General features: G+C 40.1%; 1 protein-coding gene across 1 annotated transcript in view; it reads left to right on the top strand.

The window, feature by feature from the left end:
* The first annotated feature begins 3,648 nt into the window (after positions 1-3,648).
* Positions 3,649-27,866, top strand: part of ANKRD33B (ankyrin repeat domain 33B) — a 44,201-nt gene continuing 19,983 nt past the window's right edge. Inside the window, exon 1 of the mRNA XM_027724292.2 lies at positions 3,649-4,071. Within this exon, the coding sequence (XP_027580093.1) occupies positions 3,649-4,071 (423 nt within the window). The remainder of the gene's footprint in view (positions 4,072-27,866) is intronic.

The following is a 27,866-nucleotide window of genomic DNA, read 5'->3' as shown; positions in this document are numbered from 1 at the left end:
TGGAAGCAAGAGTTTGTAAAACCCTCGAAGCACTGAAACTGCTTAAGTTGCAAGTTTGTGGGAATACACCGGGAAGGTACCTAAGCAGCCTAAATACCTTACCAACAAATGCTAACTCAGGCTCAGATTCTTGTCTGGTAGATTTTTACAGGCAGACGAACTAAGAAAGAGAGAAGTATGCTCAGAATTTCAAAAGTGAGTGCATAGATGTCAGATGGGTAAAAATAAAATGTAAACAGGCTTCTTGTTATTCAGAAATTTCAGACACCTTAAACAATGTAAACAACCAAAACTGAACATATTTTATTTTATTTTGGAAACCATGCTTTTATTCTGATTAGATTTCATTTTTTTAAGAATACTGGCAATAACTTTCAGTCTGTTGTGAATTTTTTCCCTAGGTTAAATTGTTGAATGTGAGAAGGACACGTAACAGTCATTGAGTCTTGCTATTTATCTTACTATTATCTTTACTATTGCACATGAATCTCATTAAATCTCAATTTCAGAATTATTTATAAACGGAATGGCTTACAAGCCTTAATGAGGCAAAATGGGGGCAATCCCATGCTGTAGCCATTCCAAAAATCTATTTCTTCAAGGGAAGCTTTGTCTGCATAAGGACAGGTGGTATCTGCTCTGGGTATTTTAATTTCCTGCCTTGGTAATTCCTAGCAATAAATTTTGATGGGATACAGATTATGATAATGACTAATAGTTCTGGGGTATTTGTTTTGAGATGATAATGTTTATTTCTTTGCTTTTATTACTAAATTTTATAAATAGCAGCATTTAACTTCAATTACATTACGTAGGTTTTTTTCTAGATGAAAGGTTGAGGCTGTCCTCCTACGAATGCCATGAAAACAGCTTTTTTTAACATATATAATATGAAACCATTTGCAGACTTACTGTATGGCCTTTCCTCACATTCTTTTAATTTGATTTACTCCCAGAAGCACAAATTACAGAAACCCTGCTTGTCACGTACAAGCTGTGTCACTGAAAGAACCAAGAAACCAGGCATCATCTGTTTTACATCTATAACCGTGCCCAAGCAGAGTAGCCTTGGTGGGAGCCTTTTTGTGACAAGATAAATGGTTGCATTAGCATCTTAAGGAGTCATGTAGCTGTTTATGTCCAATTAGGTGCACCTTTATGCGGCAGCTTATTGTCAAGCTGCACAGAGATTGAATAATTTGAAATAGTCTCAATAGCAGTTGTAAAAGTGAAAAGTTCAATAGGAAACACCGTGTCTGCTCTGTACCAGCCAGACACCTTGCTTTGAAAGTTCAAGCAATATAGCACTATTCTTTGAGAGAAAAGATGAAAGTGTCAGGCTCAGGTAAGAGAAACCAGTTTTCATCTCTGAGATCCCCACAGAACCACTACAGCTGTGGGAGAAAACGGATTCATTAATAAGATGGTAAGGTAAACTCTGAACACAAAAAAAGATGACTTTTCAGAATCAAACTTTTTTCCTGTATTGAAATAAGTGTGGTTTCCCTCTAGTTAGCACTAAGTTTTTTCAGGGTTGTTTTTTTGGTGGGGTTTGTTTTTTTTTTTTTTCCTGTTCAAAGTTGCTGGTCCCTACATCTTTACTAAAAATTCCATATATTTTAAAAAAATAGTTAGAATTATTTGGGGTTTTTTTTCCTGCTATTTGAAATTACTAGAGCCAAAAGTCTTTCTTGGCTTTTACAGTGAGTTCAGGCTGAGAACAATTCAAATGCTCCCTGGCAGCTTCAGAGTCTCAAGCAAAAATTAAGTTCTTCCAAAATACAAGTGCTATTCTAAGAGATAGCATTCTTTTGAGCAGTTAATCGGCTACACTAACTGAGCTGGAAACAAGAAGTTAAATGAATGGAGCCCTTTAACTCCGTGAATGCAAATACTTAAGAAATGGATAGGCAATAAGTGTAAGAAGTGAATCGTGTGGAGCTGTCATGCTGCAGGTAAAGCCAACTCAGAAGCATTTCATTTGGGAACAGACACATACAGCAGTATTGGAGTAAGGGTCTTTCTTTACCAAAGGAAATAATGGAGACAGATGGCATTAATACGAGTATAGCTGGTAATGTACATCAGCTATGATCTCAGAGGTGTTTGGAGGTGAGAGAATAGTTTAATCTCCTTCTTTCCCAGTTTAGCTCCTTTGCAGAAGCAGCCAATCCAGGAGCTATTTAATACTAATTCTGATTACAGATATCCTCCTGATGGGCTCTGGGATAACCCCACCAGTTAGGAATCAGCAAGAAGCTGCTGCTGGGCTTTGTATCACCCATCATGTCTGGTTTACACAATATTTTCTTGAAAGACTGTAAACACCTACTATTCAGGCCCCTTTACTTAGTTACGTTTTATTTTTCATTCAAACCTTCTTTTCATCTAAAAAGCATGGATCATACACTGTCTCACCTTGTGCAGAAATACCAGCTTATTTCTCTCCTGTCCATCAGGCAGGGACTCAGTCCCTGAACATTCAGCTGCCGAAGGATGTCAGATATACGAGGTTCACTTCAAAGAGCTGTTGAAGAAAGAAAATATCCTATATGGTTGGCCAAAGGGCTCCTCCCCAGTGTTTCCTTGTCAGAAGGCAGTGTTATTCCATGGCATTTGAAAGGGAGAAAAGATTTTAGAGAAACTGTGATAAAGCAGGAACTCAATTTATACATGCATTATTCTTCACAATCTAATCTCCAAATGCCTTCCATAAAAATTAAGTGCCTGCCATCTCTACAGCTGGTAAACTGTCAGGGCTGATTTAATTACTTGCTTTTAAAACTCTGCTTCAAAGCATGGGAATTCTGTGCGATCGTTCTCCTTAGTTTCAGTATTTATTTCAAAAGAAGAATTCCACACAGGCTAGCTGTATTCCTGAAAAGTTTTCGCGCTGCAATCGCGGCTCTCGGGATCACGCTGAAAGACCAGCGGAAGCCGCTGCCTCTCACGCCGCGGGTTCCACTCCCTGCCTCTCCCAACCGCGGGTGGGCTCGCCGCGGGCCACCTCTCGGCGCAGCCCCCGCCGAGCAGCGCGGCACGCCGCTGGACTGAGGATGAGGAGCCCAAGGGTGCTCAGGACGTGCCAGTCCCCTACCTGTGGCTGCAGCTCGGCGCCCGCAGGGAGCAGCCGCCTGCTCCCCCCGCACACCGCCCCGACACCGCGCCCCTGCCACTCCGCCCGAGCCCCAACCTCCTCACTGCGATGCTGAGCGGATTACGGGCCGGCACTTTGACAACTGCCTGCGCTCCCCAGAGCCGCCCTGCCTGCCGCAGCCTCTCCCTGCTCTCCGCGGCGGCGGCAGCTCCCCTGGGCCGGGCCGGCGGCGCTGAGCGAGCCCGGACCGGTCCCCAGGGAAGCCCCTCCGCAGGCAGCGGCATGTCCCGGCCCGGGGACCCGCCGGGCTGCTGCGGGGCCAGCCGCGGGAGGGGGCTGACACTTGCGTGAGCGAGGACAGCGGAACCCCTCGCTCGCCGCGGGGAAGAGCGGCGGCTCCCGGCGGGGCAGCGCTCGGCGGGCGGGGCGGGGGCTGCGGGGCGCCGTGAGCAGCCCCCGGGCAGGGCCCCGAGGCCGCGGAGCCGCTGGCCGCTGGGCAGGGCTCCCCTCGGGGCGGAGGGGAGCTCCCGCGCCCCGGCCCCGGGCCCGACATGGTGCTGCTGTCGGGGCATGGGGACCAGCTGGCCGGGGAGAGGGTCTGCCCCGCGCCGGCGGCGGCGGAGGAGATGCCCGGCGCCGAGGCGGAGACCAGCCCCGAGCAGGGCACGGAGGGGGCTGCCGCCGAGGAGCCGGGCGAGGAGGAGGAGGAGGAGGAGGAGGACTGCGAGGAGTACGAGGACTTCTCCGAGCTGCCTGACACCTGCAGCATCGCCTCGGACGACTCCTTCTACCCACCGCTGGGGCTGGATGACGACGACGATGACACCTGGTCCCAGGACGGGGACGAGCGCGACAGCCCCGAGGCGCTCAGCCTCTTCCGAGCCTGCTGCACCAACAACAGCATCGTGCTGAAGGCGCTCATCCGCCAAGGGCCCGGAGAGGAGGAGGTGCGGGAGGCCGACCGCAATCGCCGGGTGAGCATCCCGCGCCGCGCCCCGGGAGCCGAGGGAAGAGCGGCTTGGCTGTCGCGCCGCCTTTGCTCCGCACCGTGGAGCAGAGTCAGAGCGGAGGGGGGCGGGGGCAGCCGTGCGTGTGTTGGGTGACACCCCTCTCATTTGCTGGGGTGCTGCTGGGGCACGGGACCCCAAGCAGCGAGCAGCAGAGAAGGGCGTGAAGCTTTGCCTTGCTAGGCTTGACTTTCCACCTTTGGCTAAGGAAGGTCCAGTTTATGGGATGAGAGAAAGGCTGAGATTCGAGTTTTCCCGCGATCAGTTTTGAATTGGGTTTTGTTTTCCCACAGTTTATCGGGGACGTGAGTGGCTGGTAATGGTTGTGTTCAGCATCACTAAACCTTCCTCTTTTCTGGATGTCCATCTGGGATGTCTATCCCTTGCAGTACTTCACACTGTTCACCTTGATAATTTGAACAACTGATAAAAGTTCTGGGGTTACTTTTTTTTTTTTTTAACTTTCTCCCCCCCCCCCCCCCCCCCCCCCCAAAATGTAAGCTTGCTTCTGGTTCCTAGGATGCCAAGCAAGGCTTGGGGTATTCCTGTGCTGAAATCATAATTTGCAGTATTCTCCTGGTATTTATTCTGTTGCTGGTAAATTATTTTTGGAGTCTGTGTCAGTACAAGGTTTGTGGTTCAGTTTTTTGCCTGTTACTTAGTTAATTGCAAGGAGAGAAGTGTACTTCACTAAATCAGAAGTTGAAAACTTGAGAAAGATGTCCTGGGTAGTGTGTAAGTGGGACATTTAAACAGCAATATTGAAGACTAGCAACAGCAGTTCCTTTCACAACTATCACTACAGTTTGTATTAAAACTAAGAAACTTCTACTTTTAGTTTGCATAAACAATCTGCAAAACATTTCTGTGACTAGTCTGTGACAGGAATATTTTGAAAGAAAGCGTGTATTATTTTAATTGGGCAAGTGACTTGCACATTCTAGCAACATAAGTGGTCTTTACTTCAAAAAGAATGCCATACTTTGTGTTTGGTGCTGTTTGGAGAAGGGCTTTTCTTGCATTTTAGATGTATGTACTTGTAAGATTTTTTCCTACAAATACCTTTATTTCCTCTCCAAAAGATTTGTTTTAATACAGATTTTTAGTGATCTAATTTACTGTAAATTTCTGAAAAAGATAAAATACTGTATTAACACATCTGAGGGAGCAGCAACCTATGGCATGAGGGTGGGAATGAGCAACGCAGGGCAGAAATATTTTAACTCAACTCTTCTGCCCAGGCCAAGGTATGGGATGGTTATACTTTAATTGGTAACACGAGATCCAAATATTCATTACAGGAGATTTTGAAGATCCTGCAGATATACCTATCCTTTATATTAATTCTGTGCTTAAGCTGGAGCCCAAACCCAGCCGTGACACTGTGTGGGGGTTTGGGCTCCAGCTGCTTCTGAGGTCCGCTGATTCAGTGTGTCTCAAGTGAGTGATGATGCAGGAGGTTTGGCCCCACCATACCCATGGCATAAAAGACCAACTACCCCAGAGCTGTCCTCTCTGAAAAGGTGGCCTTCCCACCCAACAGAAGGTAAGCAGCTGCCTGTGAAGCTGCAGAGATCCCCCACCTCAGGGCTGGGGTCCTGTAGGGGTGAGTCAAGGGGTATAGAAAAGTTAGCGTAGGCATCAGCCCATCATCCTGCAGCAATTCCTTTGGCAGAGGTGATCAGATCAGGGTTGTGAAAACAGTGAATTTACCTATTTGGACAGTTCCTCCCTTCACCACCCCCTTCCCAAAAAAGAAGTTGCTCTTTATCGCTCCAGCTTCACAGAAAGGAAACAAAATTGTAGCTTGAATCCAAAAAGAAAGTTTCTCCTCTCTGTTCATACTGTAAAAAAATAAAATAAAATTATCTACTTAGACAAATATTCCATTTGACCTACAATTAAACACTGACATCAAATTATATTTTCTCCATTCTTTATGAAAACAAAGTAAAAGAAGTTCTGGAATTCAGCAACTTCTGAAACTTTATGAATGATGTGGGAGACATGAGTTCAGTTGCTCTCTCTGCCTCCCTCACAGAAGTGCCCTAATCACAGCGGTTCAGAGCAGGATAGCATATCTTTTCCAGATAGATGTGAATGGGATGGGAGAAACCTTTTGACCAGGAAACTGAAACTTCAGGTTTCAGGACTACTGTCCTGATGTCCCCTCAGGACATCAGGGAAATTCTCATTATTTTGCAAAGGAAAACCACCTTTTTTCAGAGAACTTTACCTGACAAAAGGTAAGTTTTTTATTGCACTTTCTGTGGATTTTTTGTAGCTCTTGAATTTGAATATAAAGTCATTGGACATTATCCATAAACAAAACAATTTTGCTGCCACAAAGTAACAGAAAAAGTTACATACACCAGTCATGCTAATGAATTTTTTTGGTTGCTGAAACTTTTAATGGTGGCTTTCAGCACCTTCTTTTGCCAAGATAATGTTTGTTTACAATGCTATCTTGCGTGCTTTTATTGGAAAGCTTTTTTTTTTACACTGTGAACAAATAAGCCAAACTTTTGTTTGTTCCAAGTTTTTGTTTCTTTTCTGTGAGGCAGGAGAGAGAAGGAAGAATAACTTGCTTTTTGAGAAGAGGGATGGTGAAGAGAGGGCTGTGCAACTGATTATATTAACTATTTTCACCATCCTGATCTGATAACCTCTGGTAAGTACAGTAAAGTTTCATTTTCACAAAATAAAAATCAGGCTTTCTTCAAAGCAAGTAACAGGTTATTGTAGTAAGATGATACCATATTTTGATTTTGAAAGTGATTAAACTCTGCTCATAAAATGTAACATGAAGAAGAAACTTCCATATGCCCTAAATTGGGCACAAACAGCCCTTCCTTTGGAAAGAATTAGTCCTAAAAATGCTAGGATCCAGAGGCAACCGTACTTATTTTCTTCCATCCTTTTTGTCAGAATACATCAATTGTCTCTTTTAAGTCAATTTGCCAAGGCTGGATAGTGGCTTTTTGTGTCGTTTCTTCAGAAGTGTGTTTTCCCCATACTCTGTGAGCTGCAGAACCTCCTGCCAGGCACAAGTTTTCATTAAATTCACCTTCCTGCAGTAAACCAGACTTCACAACATCTGATTTATTAGTCACCACATGTAGCCTGAAGATCTGTACCTTCCCTGTCTCGTTTTCGTTACTGTCAAGACAACAACAGTTTATATATTGTTGTCTGCGGGGGACCCCCAGAGGGCTGATCCCTCGATCTTCTCTTGTACTGCTGTCTGTATATGGAATCCTGAAAGACTGGCTTGGTACTGCTGATTTCCTCTCCTTGCACAAGCTAATACTGAAATAATTGGAAAATACCTATGACATAATAATATACTAATTGTACATCATGCAGGGTGACCTCTCATTCATTAATGTTTATGCGTTTACCTGCCACAAGCTAGCACTAAAGAGGGATTTGGAAATATATATGGGAAAATAAAATCATGATTCTGATGAAATTTCCTGACCTGACTGAGACTATAGTGTCATCTGGGTAATGGTGCTACTTTTCACTGTGTTGCATGGAGACCAGTTCTGCCTCCTCACTACCTACATTTCTAGAATTTCAGATATTCGTATCTCATAATTTTAACATTATTTAATATCAAATTTTGCCTAGTGATCAGGATTATAAATATACTCAGAAAAACAGAGTTTCAAAATCTGGTGTTACCTAACTGCAGAATATAAGCAAATTTAGAAATTTGCCATGACAATAGCAAAGGCATTAAGAGATGGGGGAGAGAAAGAAAAGAAGCTAAAGAACATTCCCTTGTCAGATTGAAAATAGTCACTGCAGCTAATCCACAGAAAGGTTTTGTGTTAACCTTCCATGTGGTATAGCCTGTATTAGTAGGTATTCTGTAAGCCTGTGTTTTAGAGGTAATCTAGGTGTGAGAATATTCTGTTGTAGTCTTTTTCAGCTTTTTGGTTTTTTATGTCATTGTTCAATGAGTCTTTTGTCCAGTCCCATAGGTAATTATGGAGATAATTGTGGAAATGTTTCTCTGAATGCAACCTAGGCTTTTTTGTGCACTGTGCACCATGAATGTTTGTTTGGGAATGGCATCACTCATCCAGTTTCCTTACTGGACCTGTGACAGTATCCGAGGCATCAGGCATGTCATGTTGGTCTCCTTGCCCTATGCTGCAAACTGCTCCTCAGCAGGGCAAAGTGGCCCGCTGGCTCCGAACTACCACAACAAACTTCTTCAGGCAACTCAGCCAATTTAGGGAGTGTTGTCCTTCAGTTTTCACAGAGAGATGCAAGTGAATCCTCCATGGAGCTGACACCTGAATTTGTCTTTGCTAAAGGGCTAGGCTTGTGAAATTGCAACTGGTTGTGAAGGACAGGGAGGCAGTGGTTCAGCTCCCACTTTCTGGGTGAGGGAACATTGTGCTGGATAATACTTTTCTAGGAAGGCTTGTATCACAAAAAAATGCCAGAGCCTGTGTAACACTCCTTTAACCTGTTTTATTATTTTCATAATCTTTACAATGCTAACTTGTAAAAATAAAAAATAAGCAGTCCAGCATTTTTGGTGAGGGATGAAGAATTCCCTGTCATATGTTGCTTTTCAGTTGTGCTGGCACATAGTGTAAGACATCCCATGTCAGAGAAAGGCTTCGAAGAACATCATCTGCTACAGTGCTGGGAATCCTTTTTTTTATAATTATTATTTTCATAGTTTCAGTTTCTTCTTATTATCTTATACAAGGTATTCTCATGGGAACAATTGTATTGAAACTTAAAATCAAGACTATAAACCATGAAAGGGAATTTTTTAGGGTATAAATACTTTTAAAAAGACCCTAACAGCAAAAGTAATCTAATTTAAATCCTTCAAAAAGTACAGAAATACCCAAACACAGTAAAAAATACCCCTGGAAATATGTGTTTGTACTTAAAAAGGAGGTAAGCAAGTAAGGCAAGGAATAATAGTTATCAAAATACAGAAATTGCTCACAACAAATTTGGAACTCTTCAAATACGGTAATTACAGCTCAAGGGAAGCCATCAGAAAGGAGTAGATAGAGCATGGAAAATATGAAGTCAGCTGGCTAAGAGGGAATTTGGTGAGCTAACCAGAGCATAGGCCAGATTGATACAAGTAGGCACTTGGAGGCATTATCAGAAGAGCGTGGGCAGGTTAGCTGTCTGCTTGCCCTTGCCTGCATTCATCTGGAGTGTAAGGCGAGTAATGCCTTTCTAAACCTGGCACAAGAAGATATCCTTTAAAATAACTTGACTGAATAACTTGACTGAAGAAAAAGTATATGCATGGAACACAATTTCTATGGAGTAAAGAGAACAGTTAATAAGGACCATGAGGGTGCGCAGGCATAAAGAATGGAAATGCGGGTCTTTAGTAGACTGCTGGAAATGCATGGCCAGACCTGCTGCATTCTCCATGGAGCTGACAGGTAGTAAGATATAATTTGTACTTAGTGTCAAAAGCAGCATCAGCTAATAGATGTAACTCTTATTGAAATGGATAGATACAGATTTAAAGGCCACATGAGAAAGTTGTACAAATTTAATCTAGATTCAATGATGCAACTGTTAGAGAAACCAGATGAAGAGTAGTTTCCTTGAAGAATGTTGACAAATTGCTTAATGCAAAGTATACGGAACAGGAGGGATGTTTTCAGTCTGATAGTAGCACAGAAGTAAAGCTCATATCAACCTTTAGTTCCAGTTCAAGCAGTGTTTCATGTTGGTGTCTTAAATCAAGCATGTGGACTTGCAGAGCTCCTAAGAGATGCAGGGATGATCCTGGCTACCCAGGTACAGGTTGACTCCAGATGTTAAAAAATATAGCTACTTTTCAAATGTAATGGTAGTCTAACAAGATTGGTTGTCTGGGAAATCTGTCATCAGTAATTATGACAGATATATAATGGTGTTTTTAATATGTGACCTTGAGTTGCCTTACTGCCTTTTTCTAGGAGAATATTTAAGCTTTATTTCACAGTGCACAAAGTGACACTGCTAATTCCTTCATCCCATTAGGAAATAAAAATTTATATTCTCATTAAGGTATACTCAGGAAGGAATATTGGCAACTAATTTCCTCCTGTAAAGGTTCCCAAGATTCCTCAATAAATTTTTAGGGAAATTTTACTGAGAAATCTTGGGAAATTAAAACGGATAGCACTGTTACGAACTATTTGATTGCTCTGAAAAAGTGGGTCCTGCTTAGTTTCAGTAGGAGCTGCTGGGCTTTAAGTATGCTGAGAAAGAAAAGGGATTCAAAAGCCCCTAAATTCCTAAAGTCTTTGGCTACAAGCTAAGAATTTACCTGTAAGGTAATTGGCATAAGGCAACATCTGTACCTCATCTATCAAGGCTTTAGGTCTCAAGGCAAGAGTTCCGAGGAAGAAAGAAGAAATTTTCCTGTTTTAGGCACTGGGTTCAAAGCTGCCTGCTAAGAAGTACCACAGGAGCGGTGAATCCAGGTGCCAGCTGTGAGAGACAGCAGGTCTCCAGTGCCACATCTTTCAGCATCATGAAGAGCCTAACTCTCATGTGCTTTGTTCCTGCTGGTGCTGGAAGCAGTAGTGTGGGCTGTGGCTCTTGGAGGCTCAGAGTCAACACTGACAGATGGAAAGGCAGGGAGGGAGATGCTCAGCCCCTTAACAGGGACTTCCCTTTTCAAAGGTGTGAGTTTTGCTTGTTTTTCACTCAGTCTGACTTGTTACTGGGTTTCAAGGGACATTTCAAAAAGGTTTTTGAAAGAGGCATTAATGTTCACTTTTGTGTGTGGCACAGAAAGCACTTGTCATCTTATGTAGTCACACAGTCTTGCGTGTGTGCTTGGGAATATAAACTGTGAAAATAAGTAATGTCAAATGTTGAACAATGAGTACAAATAATCAAAATATCTATTTGTAACTATTCAGACATTTCAGCAGGTACTGTTATGTTCAAAAGCTGTTCTACTACTCCAGAAGAGAGAGATTGAAAGATTAAAAAAGCAAAGCCCTGTTGTACATTTTGGAAAAGATTACTGTGTAACAGAGGCCCACAAAAATCAGCTGTTTTACTGTCATACTGCTGTGTGTTGGTAGTACTTCATCTTCACAGAGGAGAATGATAGTGAGACTGAGTAATAACTCTTGTATGACTTTACAGGTGCTGGTTGCTTCCTGCCAGGTGAACCTAACGTTCATCAGGTTTATTTTAAATTATATTTCATTAAAACACATATTTCTTCTTCAAAAGAGAAGTAATATGTGATCACCAAGTAAAATTCACAATTAATTTTGAAATATAGGTAGATTTGGAAGGTGTAAGCAGCCTTGTAGAAAATCTTGCTAGATGAGCATGGAGTGTGTGAGTGCATTGCCAGAGGAAACCATTTCTGGCATGAGAGCTCATGTCCAGCTACTCAGAGGTAACCTCTCTGCTGTGGACCAATGATGACCACATAGGCAGTGCTTGGCCCAGGTTTTCTCTGAATCCCAAGTGGTTTTCCTAATTTACCATTGGTTTTTAGGCTTTTCAATTCAAAGTGCCAAAACTAGCATGATTTGTTGTGTTTTGAAAATCACACTGCTACTAAAGTTGCTATAATAGCTATTTAAGTCGGTATAATTGATATTTGCTGGAGACTTATTTCAGATATGATAAGATAGCTTCCAAGTAGGATAACATAGATCATAGAATGCTCCAGTTTTTTCAAAATTGGTATTTTTATCATTAATTTTCTTACCTTTTCCAGTTTTTATACTTCGTATGTACAAGTTATTATGTTCTGGTTAGTTTTGGTTGGTTTTTTTAGCAATTGACAGTATATATGCAGTTTTCCTGCATATTCTTTCTGTATTGTCTGTTATTGCACTGTGGAATTAGGTTTATCTTGTGTGACTGAGGTAGAGTTGCACTAAAAACTAGAGGTAGATATACTAAAAACTTCTGGTAGATTTTTTTAAATAGAAAAGAAAATCTCTGGAGAATGTGAAAGCAAGGAAGAACTCCCACAAGCTTTATCAGAGACAGGAGTTCACTTTTAATGTTTTCATCAATAAAATTTCTCTCAAAAGGTTACTCTTTTAAATTATTTAAAATGTTATGCCACATAGGTTTCAGTTTATCCATTTCTAAGGATTCTTTAATTAAATACAAAAATGGAAACTCTCCAACCTTGGCTAAATATAATCTTTTAGCATACTCAGTGTGTCACGATAAGAAATTATCAAGTACCATAAGAAGAGGATGGTTGTCACAGAGTCTGTGGTTGCACATCTGTCAGTGAATTAGCAATTCAAATTGTATCCACTGTGGGAAAAACTCACTATGTGGAAATAGTTCCCATTTTTCAATTCTTTTATTTTCTATTATGTCTGTTAAATTCCACAGGGAGCAATTTAAAAGCAAGCTGATGCAGAACGGGAATGACTCACCGTTGGGCTTTTGTTGCTTCACATGTTTCGGATGTATAACGTTCCGAGCCTGATCCGGTAATACCCTCTCGCATATGAGGGTCTGGAGGGTTTTTTTTGGTCTTTTGCCTCTTTGCCTCTCAGTGCTTGAGTCCTTATCTTTAGGACAGCCTGTGTGTAGACAGACCAACTGCTGGTGGCAAGAGATGCTGTCAGCAGCAACCCCGCCTCAGAACTGGGCCCTGCGGGAAGTTTTGAAGTTTTGTTTCTATTACTATGGAGGAGAGGCCTACAAATAAGCCATTGTTACTAATTTTCTGAAGTGGAAAAGTGGCAGATAACAGAATATATTCAATCTGTTATAAAAGCAGCCTTTCGGGGTTTGGCGCTTTTTTCCCCCTTTTATTTGGCTTTCTTTTTTCTTCTTTTTTCTTTACAAAACATAGGTATTTTGCTATTTGTAGGCAGCTATCCTGCTAAAAGTAAAAAGGCTTAGATGACCTTTTTGCCACGTGATTGGGAAGCACAGGAAAGGTAGTCATGTATTCATAAGTGTCTTTAGGTGTGGAAAGGGAAGAAGGAAAGGGAAGATGATCTTTGAAAGGTGGGAGAGTACTTCTGTCTATCTGCAAGAATGACATGGGTTTGATAAAGGTTTTAAGAGAAGGAAGAGTCAAAGCTCAGCTCCATAAAGGAATTAATTTAAATATTTTTCTTTCTACAGAGAAAGATTTTCTGTAAAGAGCATGAAGTAACAATAGCTTGTTAGACAAAGAGTATAGGATAACAAGTATTGGCCAGTTTTGGAAAATGAAATATCACAAATGTTAATGAGATCTTAGTGTATAGACTTGAAGACCCCTTCTAAGCTCTGCAATAAAAAATAAATAAAAAATACAAACATGGTAGAGGAGTTTTCTGGTTACACTGAGACAAGCTGTACTACCTAGTAAATGCCTAGATGTATGGAGCAACAGCAGCCAGAGGAAACCTATATCTGTGAAGTAACAGGATATTTTCCTTGCTGTGCTGCAGGCACCTTGGAGGCACACTGCTGTGTTAGGGAAGCCCTATCTGCAGGGAAAACTGGGCAGCATAACCTTTACAGAGACACTGCTCTGCCATGCTGCTCCAGCAGAGCACCCCAGGCAGAATTGCCAGCCTGGAATTAAACACACAATGTTCCTGGAGGGCAACCTGGCCAATAGTTTGAGCGGTGAACAAAACCATTTACCTTTTCATGGGTGACAGGGAAGGAAAACACTTAATTTCAAGGTCCCGGGGAATGGAGTGAAAGCATCTCCCTTTTACCTCAGGGACAGGTGCAATCCCCCAGGTAAAGACTGTCCCACAGGCTGCAAGCAGCATCTGTGCAGAAGGGTTCTGGTGGCTCTGGGGTGCCCCATTAACCTTCTGCTAGCACTAGTCAGGGCGATGGACAACCTGCTGTGTCCTGCCGTCATTTACGTAGGGTGGGACTGAATCTTCCTTGCCACCTATTTATGGTTGTGCTTACTTTTGTTTTACTTCACTGATGCTGTACCATCGGTGGGCATTTTGCAGTCCAGAAAATCCTTCCTCTTGTGAAGATGCAACAGGGCTGTACCATCAGTGAAGATACCCGTGAATAGAACTGCCTGTGGAATAGGAACTGGAACTGAGTACTAAGTACACGATAATCTTGTTAGTACCTTACTTGAATTGAAATAGCATGTAGGCAGTTTATTAAAGTCAGATGTTTCAGTGCATTTCCAATATTTATCTCCATAAAACTTCCCATGAAGTGTATGGGATCCATTACATGTATGTGGAAAACTCCCTGTAAAGCAAGATAATTAAATGTGACAGGCAAGAGCTGCCTCACCAAATTACAACTGTGGCAATATATATAGTTGCCTGAAGAGTTCGAAAAATTTGCATTTGAATTTCAAAAATATAATCAGATATCATAGTCCCTTCCCACTATGCATTGCCTCCTAATCATCCGGTTAGTGATACACGAAGCAGACATTGAAATATTTAATAGCCAACTTAGACATTTTAGAAGCAGTGAGCTTCTAAAGCTCCTGAAAGGAGGTGGTAAGGTGAGGGTCAGCCTCTTCTCCAAGGTAACAAGTGACAGGACAAGGGAAAATGGCGCTAATGGTGAATCATTGGAGCAGGTTTTCCAGGGAAGTGGTATAGTCACCGCAGGTGTATCCCTGGAAATGTTACAGAAATGAGTAGACGTGGCACTTCACAATACAGCCTAGTGAACATGGTGACATTTGGTTGAAGATTGGATTTGATCATCTTGGAGGTTTTTTCCAACAGTAATGATTCTCTGATTCTAATATCAGCATCCCAGAACAAAAAAAAAAAAAAAAAGAAGAGATGGTGAATAAATGTCAGCCTTTCTCTTAAAATTAATCACTCAAATTATTTTCTTCTAAGGCACGAGATTATGAAATGTCTTTCACTTGCTAATGCTGTTTTTTCTTTCTTTGGGCATTTTTAGCTTGACCTAGTTTATGCTTATTACAGTCAGCACAGCTGATTTATGAGCAGAGGCTCCATTCATAGATGGGTGCAGGCAGAGCTGAGGTATTCAGGTATACATCCATGGAATTGTTACTGTGCATTTCGCAGATCACTTATCATCCTCTAAGGATCTGAGTTCAAATAAGGAAAAAAAAATAACCTGAAGGTTTCGAATAAGGTGATACTGTTCTCCAGTGCTTCTCATATCTCAGGTCTAACACTCTCTTTTCTGCTATTGTTAAAACTGTGAAATCCCCCAGCTATCCAGTGTCAGCAAAAAGTTCTGTGATCTTCCTTTGGAGCTTTAGTACCTGATACTAGATCAGTAGGAACTACCCTCCTGTAGTAGGTACATAGACAATAACCATGTGGCAAAACAGGTTAACCTCACCAAATAAATGTCATAAATATGTGTGATCTAGTGATAAATATCACAGAGAGGAAGGATTTTGAAAACACAGGGGCTCCTTTAGTGTTGACGGAAAGAATGAGTGACTCCAGCGCGAGTTGTGGCAGCAGAGTGAGATGAGGGCCACCAGCTTCAAGCTGGACTGCTTAGAGGGTAACACAGCCAGTGTTTTTAAGGACTTCAGCATCTAGCTCTCTATACTGCCATTATTCTTTGGACAAGTTGGGCATCCAGAAGAGTACAGTTCACAATCCTGTAATGCTAGCCTACTTTCATTCATCTGTCAATCTGCAGAGTTTGAAAATTTAGGTAAAATATTTCCAAATTCATGTTTTGAGAATTTATAAATGGTAAGAATAAATTGTAATTGTTTGACAATTTTAGAAAAAATAATAATCAGTACTGATGTTTCTGTAACACAAAATAGTAATTGTACTTGCAGTTGTGAGTTTAATGTGTGTATTGGACCTTCTTTTTCTGTTTACTCCTTGCCATCCACAAAACACATTTCTCTGGGGAGGAGGTTTTTAAAATAGTGCTTAGTTACTCAGTTTAGATTTTGAGTATTGTCTAAAAATACCGTATTTTCCTCTTTCTCATGTAAATTCAATTTCTAATACAGCGATTGCAGCAGTTCTGGTTTATTACTAAATTGTTAGCATGCATCGTAAAGGAAATAGCAAAGCCTATAGAATTCAGCAGCTTATCAGTCACAGAGGAAAAAGCTAGTGAGCATCGTTTGTGTGATATAAACTCTAAAAAAATCATTCAAATACTGTCATCATTACTTTCACAAACTTGCTTCTCTTCCTTCTCTGAGCTGTTTCCTATTGTTTCAGATTTCAGAGTCCTCAGGGAGTGTATCTGGAATGGCTCTACCTCATTATCGGTGGTACTGCAGTCATAATATCATTCTTAATTATATGATTTTGAAGTCTAACTGTATTGGCTGAGCTTTTAAGATTATTGCTACAGGGCAATATCAATCAGTATAATCACCTTATTTACAGAAATTCTACTGTGCCAACATACAATGTGAGATTTACAAATGTTAAGGGGGAGAAGGAGATTTTTGGCTGTAGGCTTTTGATCCTGGTGTTAGTTAATTGTGACAAGCCTTCATTTTGGATATTTGGTATAGTTTGTTTCTTTCCGGAAGTGGATTGAAGGAGCTGGACTCTGAGGGTAACAGGAAACAGCCTGCCCACAATTTTCAAGTAGAAGTGAAAAGACCAGATCTTCTGCTTTTAAAATTATTGCCATATTGCCAAGTAGCATTCTCTCATTTTGTGTCAGAGAAATAGAAAAACAACTCCAAACACCTGGAAAAATATTTGAAAATGCTATGTGTTAGGGGAAAACCTGTTAATGTTTCCAGGTGCCTGAAAACTGAGGGAGAAAAACTTAAGTTTTATCATTCTTCCACAACTACTCTGTGATCTATTTAGCTAATAGAGATACAGAGTTCTTAGAACACCTAGGATAAGAAACTGCAGCATTTGGTTAGTTATTGTAAACCCTCTAAAAATGTTAGCTTCCACTCCTCAAAGAAAAGAAAAGAAAAGGAAAAGAAAAAAAAAGAAAAGAAAAGATAAATGAAAAACCATATCTTCTGAGATCATGAGAAATATGAACTTGTTAAGTGGAAGGTGACCATTTTTGTTCACATTTTTTTGGATTCCATTTCTTTTCATTTCTGTAAAATTTTGCCTTTCTCATCAATGTGAGTAAAGGAAGATCTCAACAGACCTTCCTGCTGCTTTTACTACACTGCAGTTTTTCTACACAGACGTAAGCCACCTTGATTCCTATTGAGTTAAAAATAAAAGCCAGTGGAAACTGACAACTTCACAGCCTATCTCCAGATCAAGGCATTTTGAAACAGTGACGAAAATTTTAGCAGGAGAAACCAGGAATTACTAAGAAAATTGATTTTATATTCTCTGAAAAGATTTTAAATCTCTCTAAGCTTATAGGAGTTTTTGTCCTTTAAGCAAATACTTAGGTCAGAGATATATGATGGGAGAGGCATGTACTGATGAGGTTCCTCATGCCACAAACAATTTAATATGAATGAATGAAAATATATGGAAAGTAAAATGCTATTAAATCAGTAATTTTCAAATCTGGGTGTAAAAGCTATTTTCCTTGTACATGAACTTAAAAAGAGAAGGAAATGATAAGTTGTTAGTCTTCCAATAGAGCCAAGACCTCGATTATTTCTTCCTGGTGCTTTCTAATATCCAGCTGAGTAGGATAAGTTAGCACACACTTTGTCAGGGACACCCCCCCCACCACCACTCTTGACTCAGAAATAAAAAGGATCATAACCTGAAAAAGAGTCTTTGAAATCAAGGTACACATGTCCTTCAGTTTACTGCTACTGTATGAGTCATTGCCTTCGTGCAGCTGATGCAATTTCATCTGACAACTATCTTCTAACTGAGGTATAGAAGGGGGTTTTGACTGTCATTGGGTTGAATTGGGCCCAGTCTGTTGGGCTTCAGTCACAAGCAGAATACTCTTTGTGAAATAAAGGGCTCAGACACTTTGAAGTCTACATAGTTAGAACATCATTTCTTACCTTTTCAGAACTGAAAGTGTTTGTTGTACATTTCTTTGGCAAAAGAACAAGTTGAGAGTAAGACCTAGGAAAAAAAGACATTAGGTATTGGGTGATAAAATGAACATTAGAGGAATTAAAAAAATGCAGAATTGAAGGTACAGCCCTCAGTGCATTTGCTTCTAGAGATCATGACTGAAGAAGTAGCTCCTCTGTAGATTTGGTGGTAATGAGGGACAGCGTGGTGGTGTCATAGGCCCTGTAGAACAGAAAAGACTCACTCCTAAATCCGCCTCCATCCCCAGGGCAAGACAAGGCATGCGTTGGCAGTAGGTTGTGCTGCTGGTGTGCCTTACAAGCTCTTATGCCGAGCTGTTGCTATTAGAGGGCTCCATCTAAGCAAACAGGCCGGCAAGCTGAGGCTCAGTGGAGAGCTCTGAGTGGAAGTTTAATGCTGCTGAGATTTCACGTTCCCAGACTATACACAGATGGATTTAAGGATGCTCTAAAGGTGTGTTGCTGAAGGAGGACAGCTAGTGTTCCACATAGGCAGTTATGAAACAGAAAGAAGTGCCAAGAAAAAAATAAATGTAGGCAAAATATTTACCATTTAGCAATTTAATTGTGGTATATTTAATCATTAATCAAATCCAGAAATGCCAGTCTTCTGATTTTGCCTCAGTCTCCTGTAGAACTGCTTGATTTATCCATGAATGTGGCCTGTGAGTGACTGCTAAATGGACAAGAAAAATGACTGTTACTCTTTATGGAGTGGGAATGTCATGGTTTTTGCTCAATGTAATGTATGTAATTGGGCTGCACAGCTGAAAATTTACATTAAGAATATCATACATTGCTAGTAACAAAACACCAAACTTATAATAGGATATTTGGTTACACCAGCCTGTACTATCTTCTTTTTAAAAGTAGAAATACCTCTTCATCCTAGCTTTTTATTCTAATTATTTCTATTTACTGCCAACCACCCAATCCTTATCCAATGGTTGAGGAGTTTCTTTCTCTACCATGCTCTTTATAATTATGAAATAGAAAAGTTGCACAAATATTAATGGAATCTTCTTTGCAATATTTCTTCAAAATAAGTGTGATTCTCTGTTCTCATCTCTTAGGAAATTCCATTGCTTTGGAGTTGGGAACCACAGAAAGGAAGAAAATTGTGTTTACAAATCACCTCTATACTGGTCTCTCTAAGCAACCAAATCCCATTTATACCAAAGGCTTTCATTTACCGGACAGGAATCTCTGCAGTTGTTGCTGTACCTTTGTTTATACCTTTGGTAGAAACACACTTCAATCCTGAGCTTGCCAACCTGTTTGCTTAGATGGAGCTCTCTAACAGCGTGAGGTCAGCTATGGCAGTTTGTGTGGCCTAATGCCATACTGAGCCGATGGGAAGTATCCTCCTGTAACAGAAAATCTTGGAAAGCAACACAGACTGCTCATGGATGTGCAGGTCCATTCATTAATTCCTAATTTTTTCAAGACATCAATAATATGGCTACAGATAAATGCTTGGCTGCATGAAAGTGCTAGCCCAAAACAGCTGTGATGTTTGGTCAACATTATATACAAGAGGATATAGTCTTCTTGTGAGCACTAAAAGCTGTCACAAACTGAGGTGGAACCAGTCAGGTAGACAATATTTTTCTGTATTTCTGTATCCTTTTATTCTGTATAAAAGCTAAAGGTATTCATTTGCAAATCTTCAGCTGCAGAAATTGGAAAGCTTTTGTGATGAATTTTAGTTTCCAACTGTATATTGAAAATTCCCTTTAAGCCAGCTATCCTTTTTTTTTATTTTTTTTTCTCCGGGGGCCTGGAGCATCATTCAAAGGTCCCTTCGTGTGTTCAGATACTGTTCTCATTAGTGAGCTGCTATCAACAAAAATGCCATCTTACAGTCAAGAAATGTCTTGACATATCCAAAGACTCTGTTGCAATTCAACTGTTGTGGAGCAGAGAGATGTGTCAAGCTAACCAGAAAGAGCTTTGAAAAACTTCCATCGGATGTATTTGATACATGCTGCTTTTTTGTAGCATGTTTCTTTTCAGCAAAAGCCATTCTTTTGTTAAAAAATCTGTGATTTAAATGTCTACCATTTCTTTCATAGATACAGATCCCTAAATTAAAAAGTAGATTGTTTATTTGAATTCTTGGACTTCTGACTTAATAATAGCCTCTTTCAAATTGACATTGTGGATGAGCCCATTCCCTAAGTACAGCACTAAATTAATGTGAGGCTATTCAGTAGGACTTGCAAGCCAGTAGCAGCAGTGCTCTTGATTTAGCCAAGTGCTAGTCTGATCTTTCAAAACTGTAATTCTGACTTTTGTTAAAATAGAACACTTTTCACAGGGTGATGCTAAACCTTCAGGAAGGAACCATTCCTTAATGGTAAGCCTGAGGCATGCTGAATTTCCTCTCCAGTGGCTTTGTGCAGCCTACTAGTTTCTTTATTACTTAAATAGACACAACTGTAGGTTGATGGTTTTTATAGTAAGAGTTCTTGCTTGCTAACCAGCCGTGAACATTTCAGAGCTGACAGTGTAGGTGTAAGTCACAAGAGCATAACCCTGTTTGCTCTTGACCAAAGCACATTTACATAAAAAACAGAAGTCTTACTGAAGTACAGATCACATGTTCTGCTGGTAATTTAAAATGTGATCATAGTCATCAGTGTTTCTAAATGTTATAAAAGATGAAAAATATGGGAATGAAATTTATGGTGTTTGTTCACAGTGCATTACTTTAAAATTGCATCATTTATTTGAAGGTAGTGTTTTCACCTAGAATTAAACATCTCCAGGATTCAGAGAGTGTGAATTTATCAAGGTTGTGTTTAAAAAATTAGTTATTAGTGGCTCTTTATTTTCTTGGTTTTTTTTTTTCTTTTATGGATACCCACTTTTCAGGGCAATTTGTGGAGCACTAGTAATAAGCCACACATAGGTGGGAAAGAGTGAAAGACAAGCCTGAATCCAAGGAGTAACAGTTATAAAAATCCATTTTTTTTTTTTTTTGCCACCAGCAGGGTCATCTATGATATTCCACAGCAGCTGCATTGCATTGAGCTGTGGGATTATAGGATTGCAACCTTTTAGAATCACGAGACTTGACACTAATCCACACACACCAAAATCCACTTTAGATCCCTGAGTGAAAAACAGACACCTCCCATCAATTCACCACAGATGAATCTATTGCCCAAAAATCTTGTTTTCTAATGAAAAGCAGGAGAGCTTTTTCATATTTATGCACAAAAAAACCCTTTCACTTTGTTAGAGCTCAGGAAAGAACAAGAATGGGCATAACAGAGTGGAAAACCAGCCTAGGTAAAAACAGATGCATATAGTTGATGAAGGAGGCTCTTTCACTGCAGAAAGCGAACAATAAGGGCTTTCAAGAACCTGGATACTCTGACATCCAAACAACCATTGTCCCTTGCATTAGTTTATGATAATCTGAAGAGGAAAGATAATGAAATCCCATCAGTGGGATCTTTGCTTGATAGAAGTAAAATAGTAACACCTGGTCCAGGTGGAGAACCTCTTTCACACCAGTGATATTTCAACATACATTTCTATCTGAATGTCAGGATTTGTCTTGCATTTCCGTGAACAGCAATGACTGGTTGTTGTTACTGTGTTGTTACTCTTGGTTGAAAAGAGGATTCTGGCTGTTGCTATGTGATAGCACTTCTAGACTGAAGTATGTAAGGTGAATCTTATGGGAGAAATACTAATACTCTCATCTGAGAATCATTTCCCATTCTGCTGTTCAAGGGCATCTGGTCATTTCCTGCCTTCGTTTTCACTGGGGAAGAAAGTTTACCATGTTTTCTTGGTCCATTTAAGTCAATTTCAGAATCAATAAGCTTATTATTACAAGATCCACGATCAAGAGAAAGGATTATTATTAGAGGTGTTATAGAAACGGTAGCAATGAGGTTCAAGAAGCAGAGCACAGGGTTGGTTGGGAAGAAGACACAATGAGGATGTTATGTATACACTGATGTCATTATGAAGCTTAATGTGAAATGGCAGTCTAAGATGGGGACTGGGCCTTTATTGCTCTTACAGCTTCTTTAGATCTAAAGGTGAGGAAATAGGATGGTACTTTTATGTGTGGTATTATAGAATCATAGAATCACGGGTTGAAAGGGACTTTAAAGCTCATCTAGTTACAACTCATTACACAGCACTGTGTGTAGCATGCAGGCAGTTCCCCATCCCTTGTGTCCCAAGAAGGGTGTGCAGTTGCTCTTCTTGGTGAGCATAGGGCCTCTGAAAGGAAGAGATTTCATCCTGATGGGTATTTTTCTTCATCACGATGATTTCCTACTGAGGAAAGAGACTTTTTTTTGGTTTAGGTTTTTTTTTTGTTTGTTCATTTGGTTTTTTGCTCTTTTTTTGATGTTGTTGGTTGGTTGGGTTTGGGTTTTTTGTTTGTTGTTTTTTTGTGGGTTTTTTTTCCAGTGGCAGATTAGTTACTGATGGACAGATCTCTTCCTGCGCTCTTTCTTTACAAGATTTTGATTTCACAACCAAAAGGCTCAGAGAAACAGAAGCAAAATGAATTTACAGAAGTTGGAGGAAAAGAAACTTAGGAAGGTCTCTCCTAATAAAACTATGGGTGCTCACTGCCACAAGAGGGTGCTTGCAAGCTCATCACTGGTCATTCCAGAGAATTTCACAGTGAAAATGTCTTGAGTCCTTTAAAACATTCTTTGCAGAAGACACAGATTAAATACAATGATAGGTTCTGACAGAGTGGAAGGTTGTACATTCATCTTTTACCCAGTGTCAAATTGAAATTTATCTTTACAAAGATTTTGTGAGTCTTTACTTTTGAAGAGGTCTCCTGAAAAAACCTATGTATTCAAACACTCTATTTAGTCTCTTGCAACAGATCTAAGCTTCAGCCTGCTGGTGTTCGACAGAACATAACAAAAAGGAAAATGCATCTATTAAACACAGAGAGGAGTTATATCATATGCTTTAAAGCCAAAGGGAGCTCTTTTTGACAGAGTTATGTCAGTGCACAAAATGCATTTCATATGGCTTCTAATATGCTATGCTACGACGTGAATGGGCTACAAAATATATTTTTAAAATGTTGCAAACTCTCCTTTTCATATTAAATGTGTGTGAATATATATATATATATTTAGAGATCCGGAGAGAAATTATCAGTAGAGTCTGTCAGGAACAGGACTTATGGTTCACATCTAAACTGGTTTCCCTTAAGGTCTTTTATGGTGAGTGAGTGCACTGCATACAGGTCACATCAGGTTTGGGTTACGCTGTTAGATGATCTACCTTTGACTATCATTTTGTTCACCTCTTAGAGGTTTTGTCTTTCTGAAAATAAAATAAACAAAATGCTTCAATGATATAAATGATTGGAAGACTACAATTGAAACAACAGATTTTAAAGTAATCTGGCAAATGAAAAATTTTCAAAAATGTTTTACACATAATTATTTCCAAGAAAGGTGTAGTTTGAGCTTTATTACAAACACACTTTTTTCCAGTGGTTCTCAAACCTGTTGCAGCTTTGTGCAGCAAATGGCCAAAGCAGCAGGTGCTCCCAGCCTCAGATGTCCACAGGAGGAAGCAGTCAGCACTTTGCTGCTTTGAATTTATCACTAGCTGGAAACACCTGTTCCAAGTAAAGCATAATAATGTGCTGTTCATTTAAGGATCCAGAAATACATAATCCTTGTTCACAGAATGGTTTCCAGCCATTGGAAGTCTTTATGAGCATTGCGTAACAAGCCAGTGAAAGAAAAAGAAATGAAATCAAAATCTGCTCCCCGTTTGGTGGGAGTCTGTCACGTTGCCTCCCAAACCCTCTGCGGTTAATTGGTTGCTAATGTTTAAAGCACCTTAAAGTATAGACATGGGATTTGTGGTAAAAATGCCTCCAGGGTTTAGATCAGGATCCCCTCATTAAAGTTCTGAACATAGAATCATAGAATCAGAGAATGGTTTGGTGTGGAAGAGACCCTAAAGATCATCTAGTTCCAAAGCCCTGCCATGGGCAGGGATGCCATCCAGGTTGCTCAGGGCCCCATCCAACCTGGCCTTGAACACTTGCAAGGATGAGGCATTCACAAATTCTCTGGGCAATCTGCTCCAGTGCCTCACCACCCTCACAGTAGATAACTTGCATTCTTTTCTGAAGCCAGACCTCTCACTTTTTTAATGCAGAGTGACCTGTGTTTAGCACAGATAGTAAAATACGGATAGCAAAGAGAACTGTATAAATGTGGCTGCCATGTATCACGTGTTACTACCGTCAACATTATCAAAACTTAGCACAAACATTTGACAGTATTAACACTGATTACTACATGCAGTACAAACAGGTAAGCTAGGATTAGTAAAGGCTGCATTATTTATGAGGAATCATCACTATTTATTAGTTGTAACCAACATGACAGTTTAAACAAAATGAAAATAAGAAATTTAACCCAGTAAAATTTGTGTTACCTCCCCTACCATCTTCCCACACTATTTTCTGTCCTTTACAGCCAGGCATCCCCCAAACAGAACATAGAACCCTTTCCCAAAAATGGAATTCTGGGCTGATTTGTCATGATATTGAATCTTAAGATAAGTTCCTTTTAGCTACTTCTGCTATGACCAGAGATCTCACATACATTGGAAAGCTTTATTTTGGACTGATTGCACTACATGAGATATCACTCTGAGGGAAAATGATCCCAGATTCCACTCTTTCCATATATATTTCTTGATTCTGTATATTGCTTGATTGCACAACCGTCTCTGCCACTAGCAAGGGAACTTCTCCAATCTGTTGGAACTTCAGACTGATGAGTACATTCCTAATATAATCTCTACTGCTCTCACTACAAAATAATATAATATTTTAACAAAATTGGTCCTGAGCATGAATGTGCATGCCTGCTAACATCCTGAACAATTTTTTTTTAAATATGTTTTAATGGAATCACAATTAAATTTCCTAACTCAAGCACCTTAGCATTAAAATAGGCCTGAGTTAGTTGTAGCTGCAACTAGCTCTTGTTCACATGTTCGGGTCTTCAGTTCAAGCTGAGGTTCAGAGAGGAAAGAGCAATAAAAGATTTTTCATGTGACAACGTAGATCCAGTTGCTGCTGTTTCAAAGAGCGTCACCGAGGTCAGCTTAACTCATAGGAAAACAGCTGGCAATGCAGCCAGCCTCCTGCCACTCAGTTGGCACAGTGTCCCTTGGCTCATATTTTTTTGCAGGGTTGTTTCCACTGTTAGATGTAATCCTGAGTGTCCTCTGCTCCTGTCCTACTTCTGCCATGAAAAGTATTGTTGAGGAGATATGATACAGTGAGGAGTAAAATGACCATTTTCTCCGGTGAGAGGGAGAAGAGGTCTTGCAAGCATTGGCCATCGGTCAGGTTATACAGTCAAAAAATGTCTTCTACGTTCCATCAGCCCTCCAGCCCTTTGGACATGGTGTGATTTGGTGGAGCTGTGTGAGGGGTGAGAGGCTGCAGCAGGTGCTGAGGAAAAGAGTGTGAGAGAGAAGATGCCCTCCATGGCTCCTGGAACATCTGGGGAGAGGAGCAGGATGAGGTGCAGGGCTCCTGAGTGCCCAGGTGTTGTCTTACCTGAACTTTGCCTCATGGGAAGATGAGAATTCCCCACAGGAGCAAGAAGAAAAAAAAGTATCACTACTTTTGGTGTAATGGTCCAGTTTTCCTTCCATCAGGCTTCCCACAGGTTGAAAATTATCTGACTTTTCAGTTGTCCTCTCACCCCAACTTTGATCAAGGGAGCTGTGCCAAGAGGCAACTAGGTGGCTGTTGATGGGAGATGTAGGGCAGTGTAGGAGCTGAGCATGTATTCCATCCTCTTGTGGAACAGTGTACGACCCTTAAATCCCCATCAGCTCCAGGGTTTTAGATTTCCTATTTGCTTTTATTATGTGTCTTGATATTAAAAAAATAGAAAGGAGGGTTAATACCTTGTAAGTACCAGTATTGCCATATGATTAAAAAAAAATATAATTTCCTATATATCCCACCAACTGGAATGTCTCTGACTACACAGCATGTGTTTATTTGTCTTGTCCTTATGGCTCTCGGAATTTACTTCTCAAGATTTGTGCCAGCTGCTTATATCACCAGCGATGCTGAAACCAAATCAGACAACGTACATTTCAGTAAATAAGGAAAGTCACACTATTTCCTGTTGTCTGATTTATTACACGAGGCACTAGTTTTCTTCGTTGCATAATGCAAGCTTTTGCAGGCATAGGAAAACGAACCTTCCTGGGACTATTTTTAGAGGTGATCATGGAGATTTGGATTAGAATAGATTAAGTAAGGATTACTGCAGAAATGATACATATACTAAGCTATACCTTTACTTTAAGACATGTGACCTGACTGATTCAAGAAGTGTTTACAAAATAAGTGAATTTGAACATATCCAAAAAAATGGAGGGGAAGAATGGTGGGTCATCATCTGTGCGTCTGTGGACTAGCCTGTGCTTTTATGTAGTGGAGTGCAGTTCATGATGAGAAATGAATCAGTGAGTGATCATAATGCTGCAAAGCAAAGGCAGCAATTTTACGCCTTCAGTACTCAGGCACCGGAAGGGGCAGTGCCATTTGAGCTTGCTTTTGGATACAGGATTGTGCTTCTGGCTATTATGTTCCTCTGCAGAGCAGGCAGTGAGTTTAGCACGCTGATGTTTCATCTCTGCTTGAATACCCTTTTGTATTTCTCGGATCACTTTCCCTGACAAAATTAGACTCTCCTCCCTTACCCACTCCAGGCATGTGGGGTTTTGTCTAAGCAACAGTAGCACAAAACTTATTTAAATTCCCAGTTCTTTTTTTGTCACTTTCCCAACACAAATTTGTATGTGACTAAGCTGTTGTAGCCCTTTCTCTAAAAGGTCAGCCTAAATTATTTTATGCAGATAATATTAAAGCTTATGTGCTTGATGGATTTCTGTAGCACATCAACACCACTTCTCATGGGACTGATGACCTGAATAATTACCTCATTCCAGTCACTGTTGAACTAATCAGCCTAAGCCAAATATAATACAAGCTCAATCCACTTATGAAAGTTTCTCAGATTGCCATATGCAATCTGGAGAGTTTTGTGCATGACACACAAATTAGTATATAGCTGGTAGTGGTGCTCAGTGCTAAATTTTGCTCTTAGTACAATGTAAATTTAGAATCTCTGTTAAGAGAATTTTAGAGTTTCTAGTGGACATCAGAATTTCCCTCAAATGACTTTGGGAGATTTATTTTTAAATACTTGACCTTATTTTAATTTAAATTTTTTTTTTTTGCTTTGTATATAAGTTATGTTATAGTGAGTGATACCTATATTTAGTTCTAATGGTGAGTTTTGTACAAAACATACGAATTATTATTTTAATGAATCAACAAGAAAAAGTCTAAACACAACTTTTTACTCCTTTATCTTTTTTATTCTTCCATTTAATTATATTTTTTGTGTAATATGTTTTTAACTTAGACATAATTTTCATAGTTGTCCTTGCATGTGATTATGGATTACAATGAATCATTATCTGACTTAATTCAATTACATGTGGTTTTAATCATTGCCGGTAAACCAACCTTGCAGAATTGTCATTAATACTTACAGATGCATGCAAAGGAAACTGGGCAGTTGATTTATCAAGATGCTTATGAAGGGCAATGGGTAATATCAATTTAGTCTTTTGCCAGACTCATTTTTTTCTGGGATAATAGGCAAAAAACTATAATAAGCTGTTTTCATTCTCAGCATTTTGGTGGAAAATAAGTTGCCTGAAGAGATTTTTTTAAAAGCTAAATTAA

The sequence above is a fragment of the Pipra filicauda genome, unplaced genomic scaffold, assembly GCF_003945595.2.
Source record: "Pipra filicauda isolate LSUMZ 115617 unplaced genomic scaffold, ASM394559v2 scaffold39_size4671491_pilon, whole genome shotgun sequence".
Classification (NCBI taxonomy): Eukaryota; Metazoa; Chordata; class Aves; order Passeriformes; family Pipridae; genus Pipra; species Pipra filicauda.
Note: the sequence above shows the minus strand (reverse complement) of the source record. Positions and strands in the feature narration are given on the sequence as shown.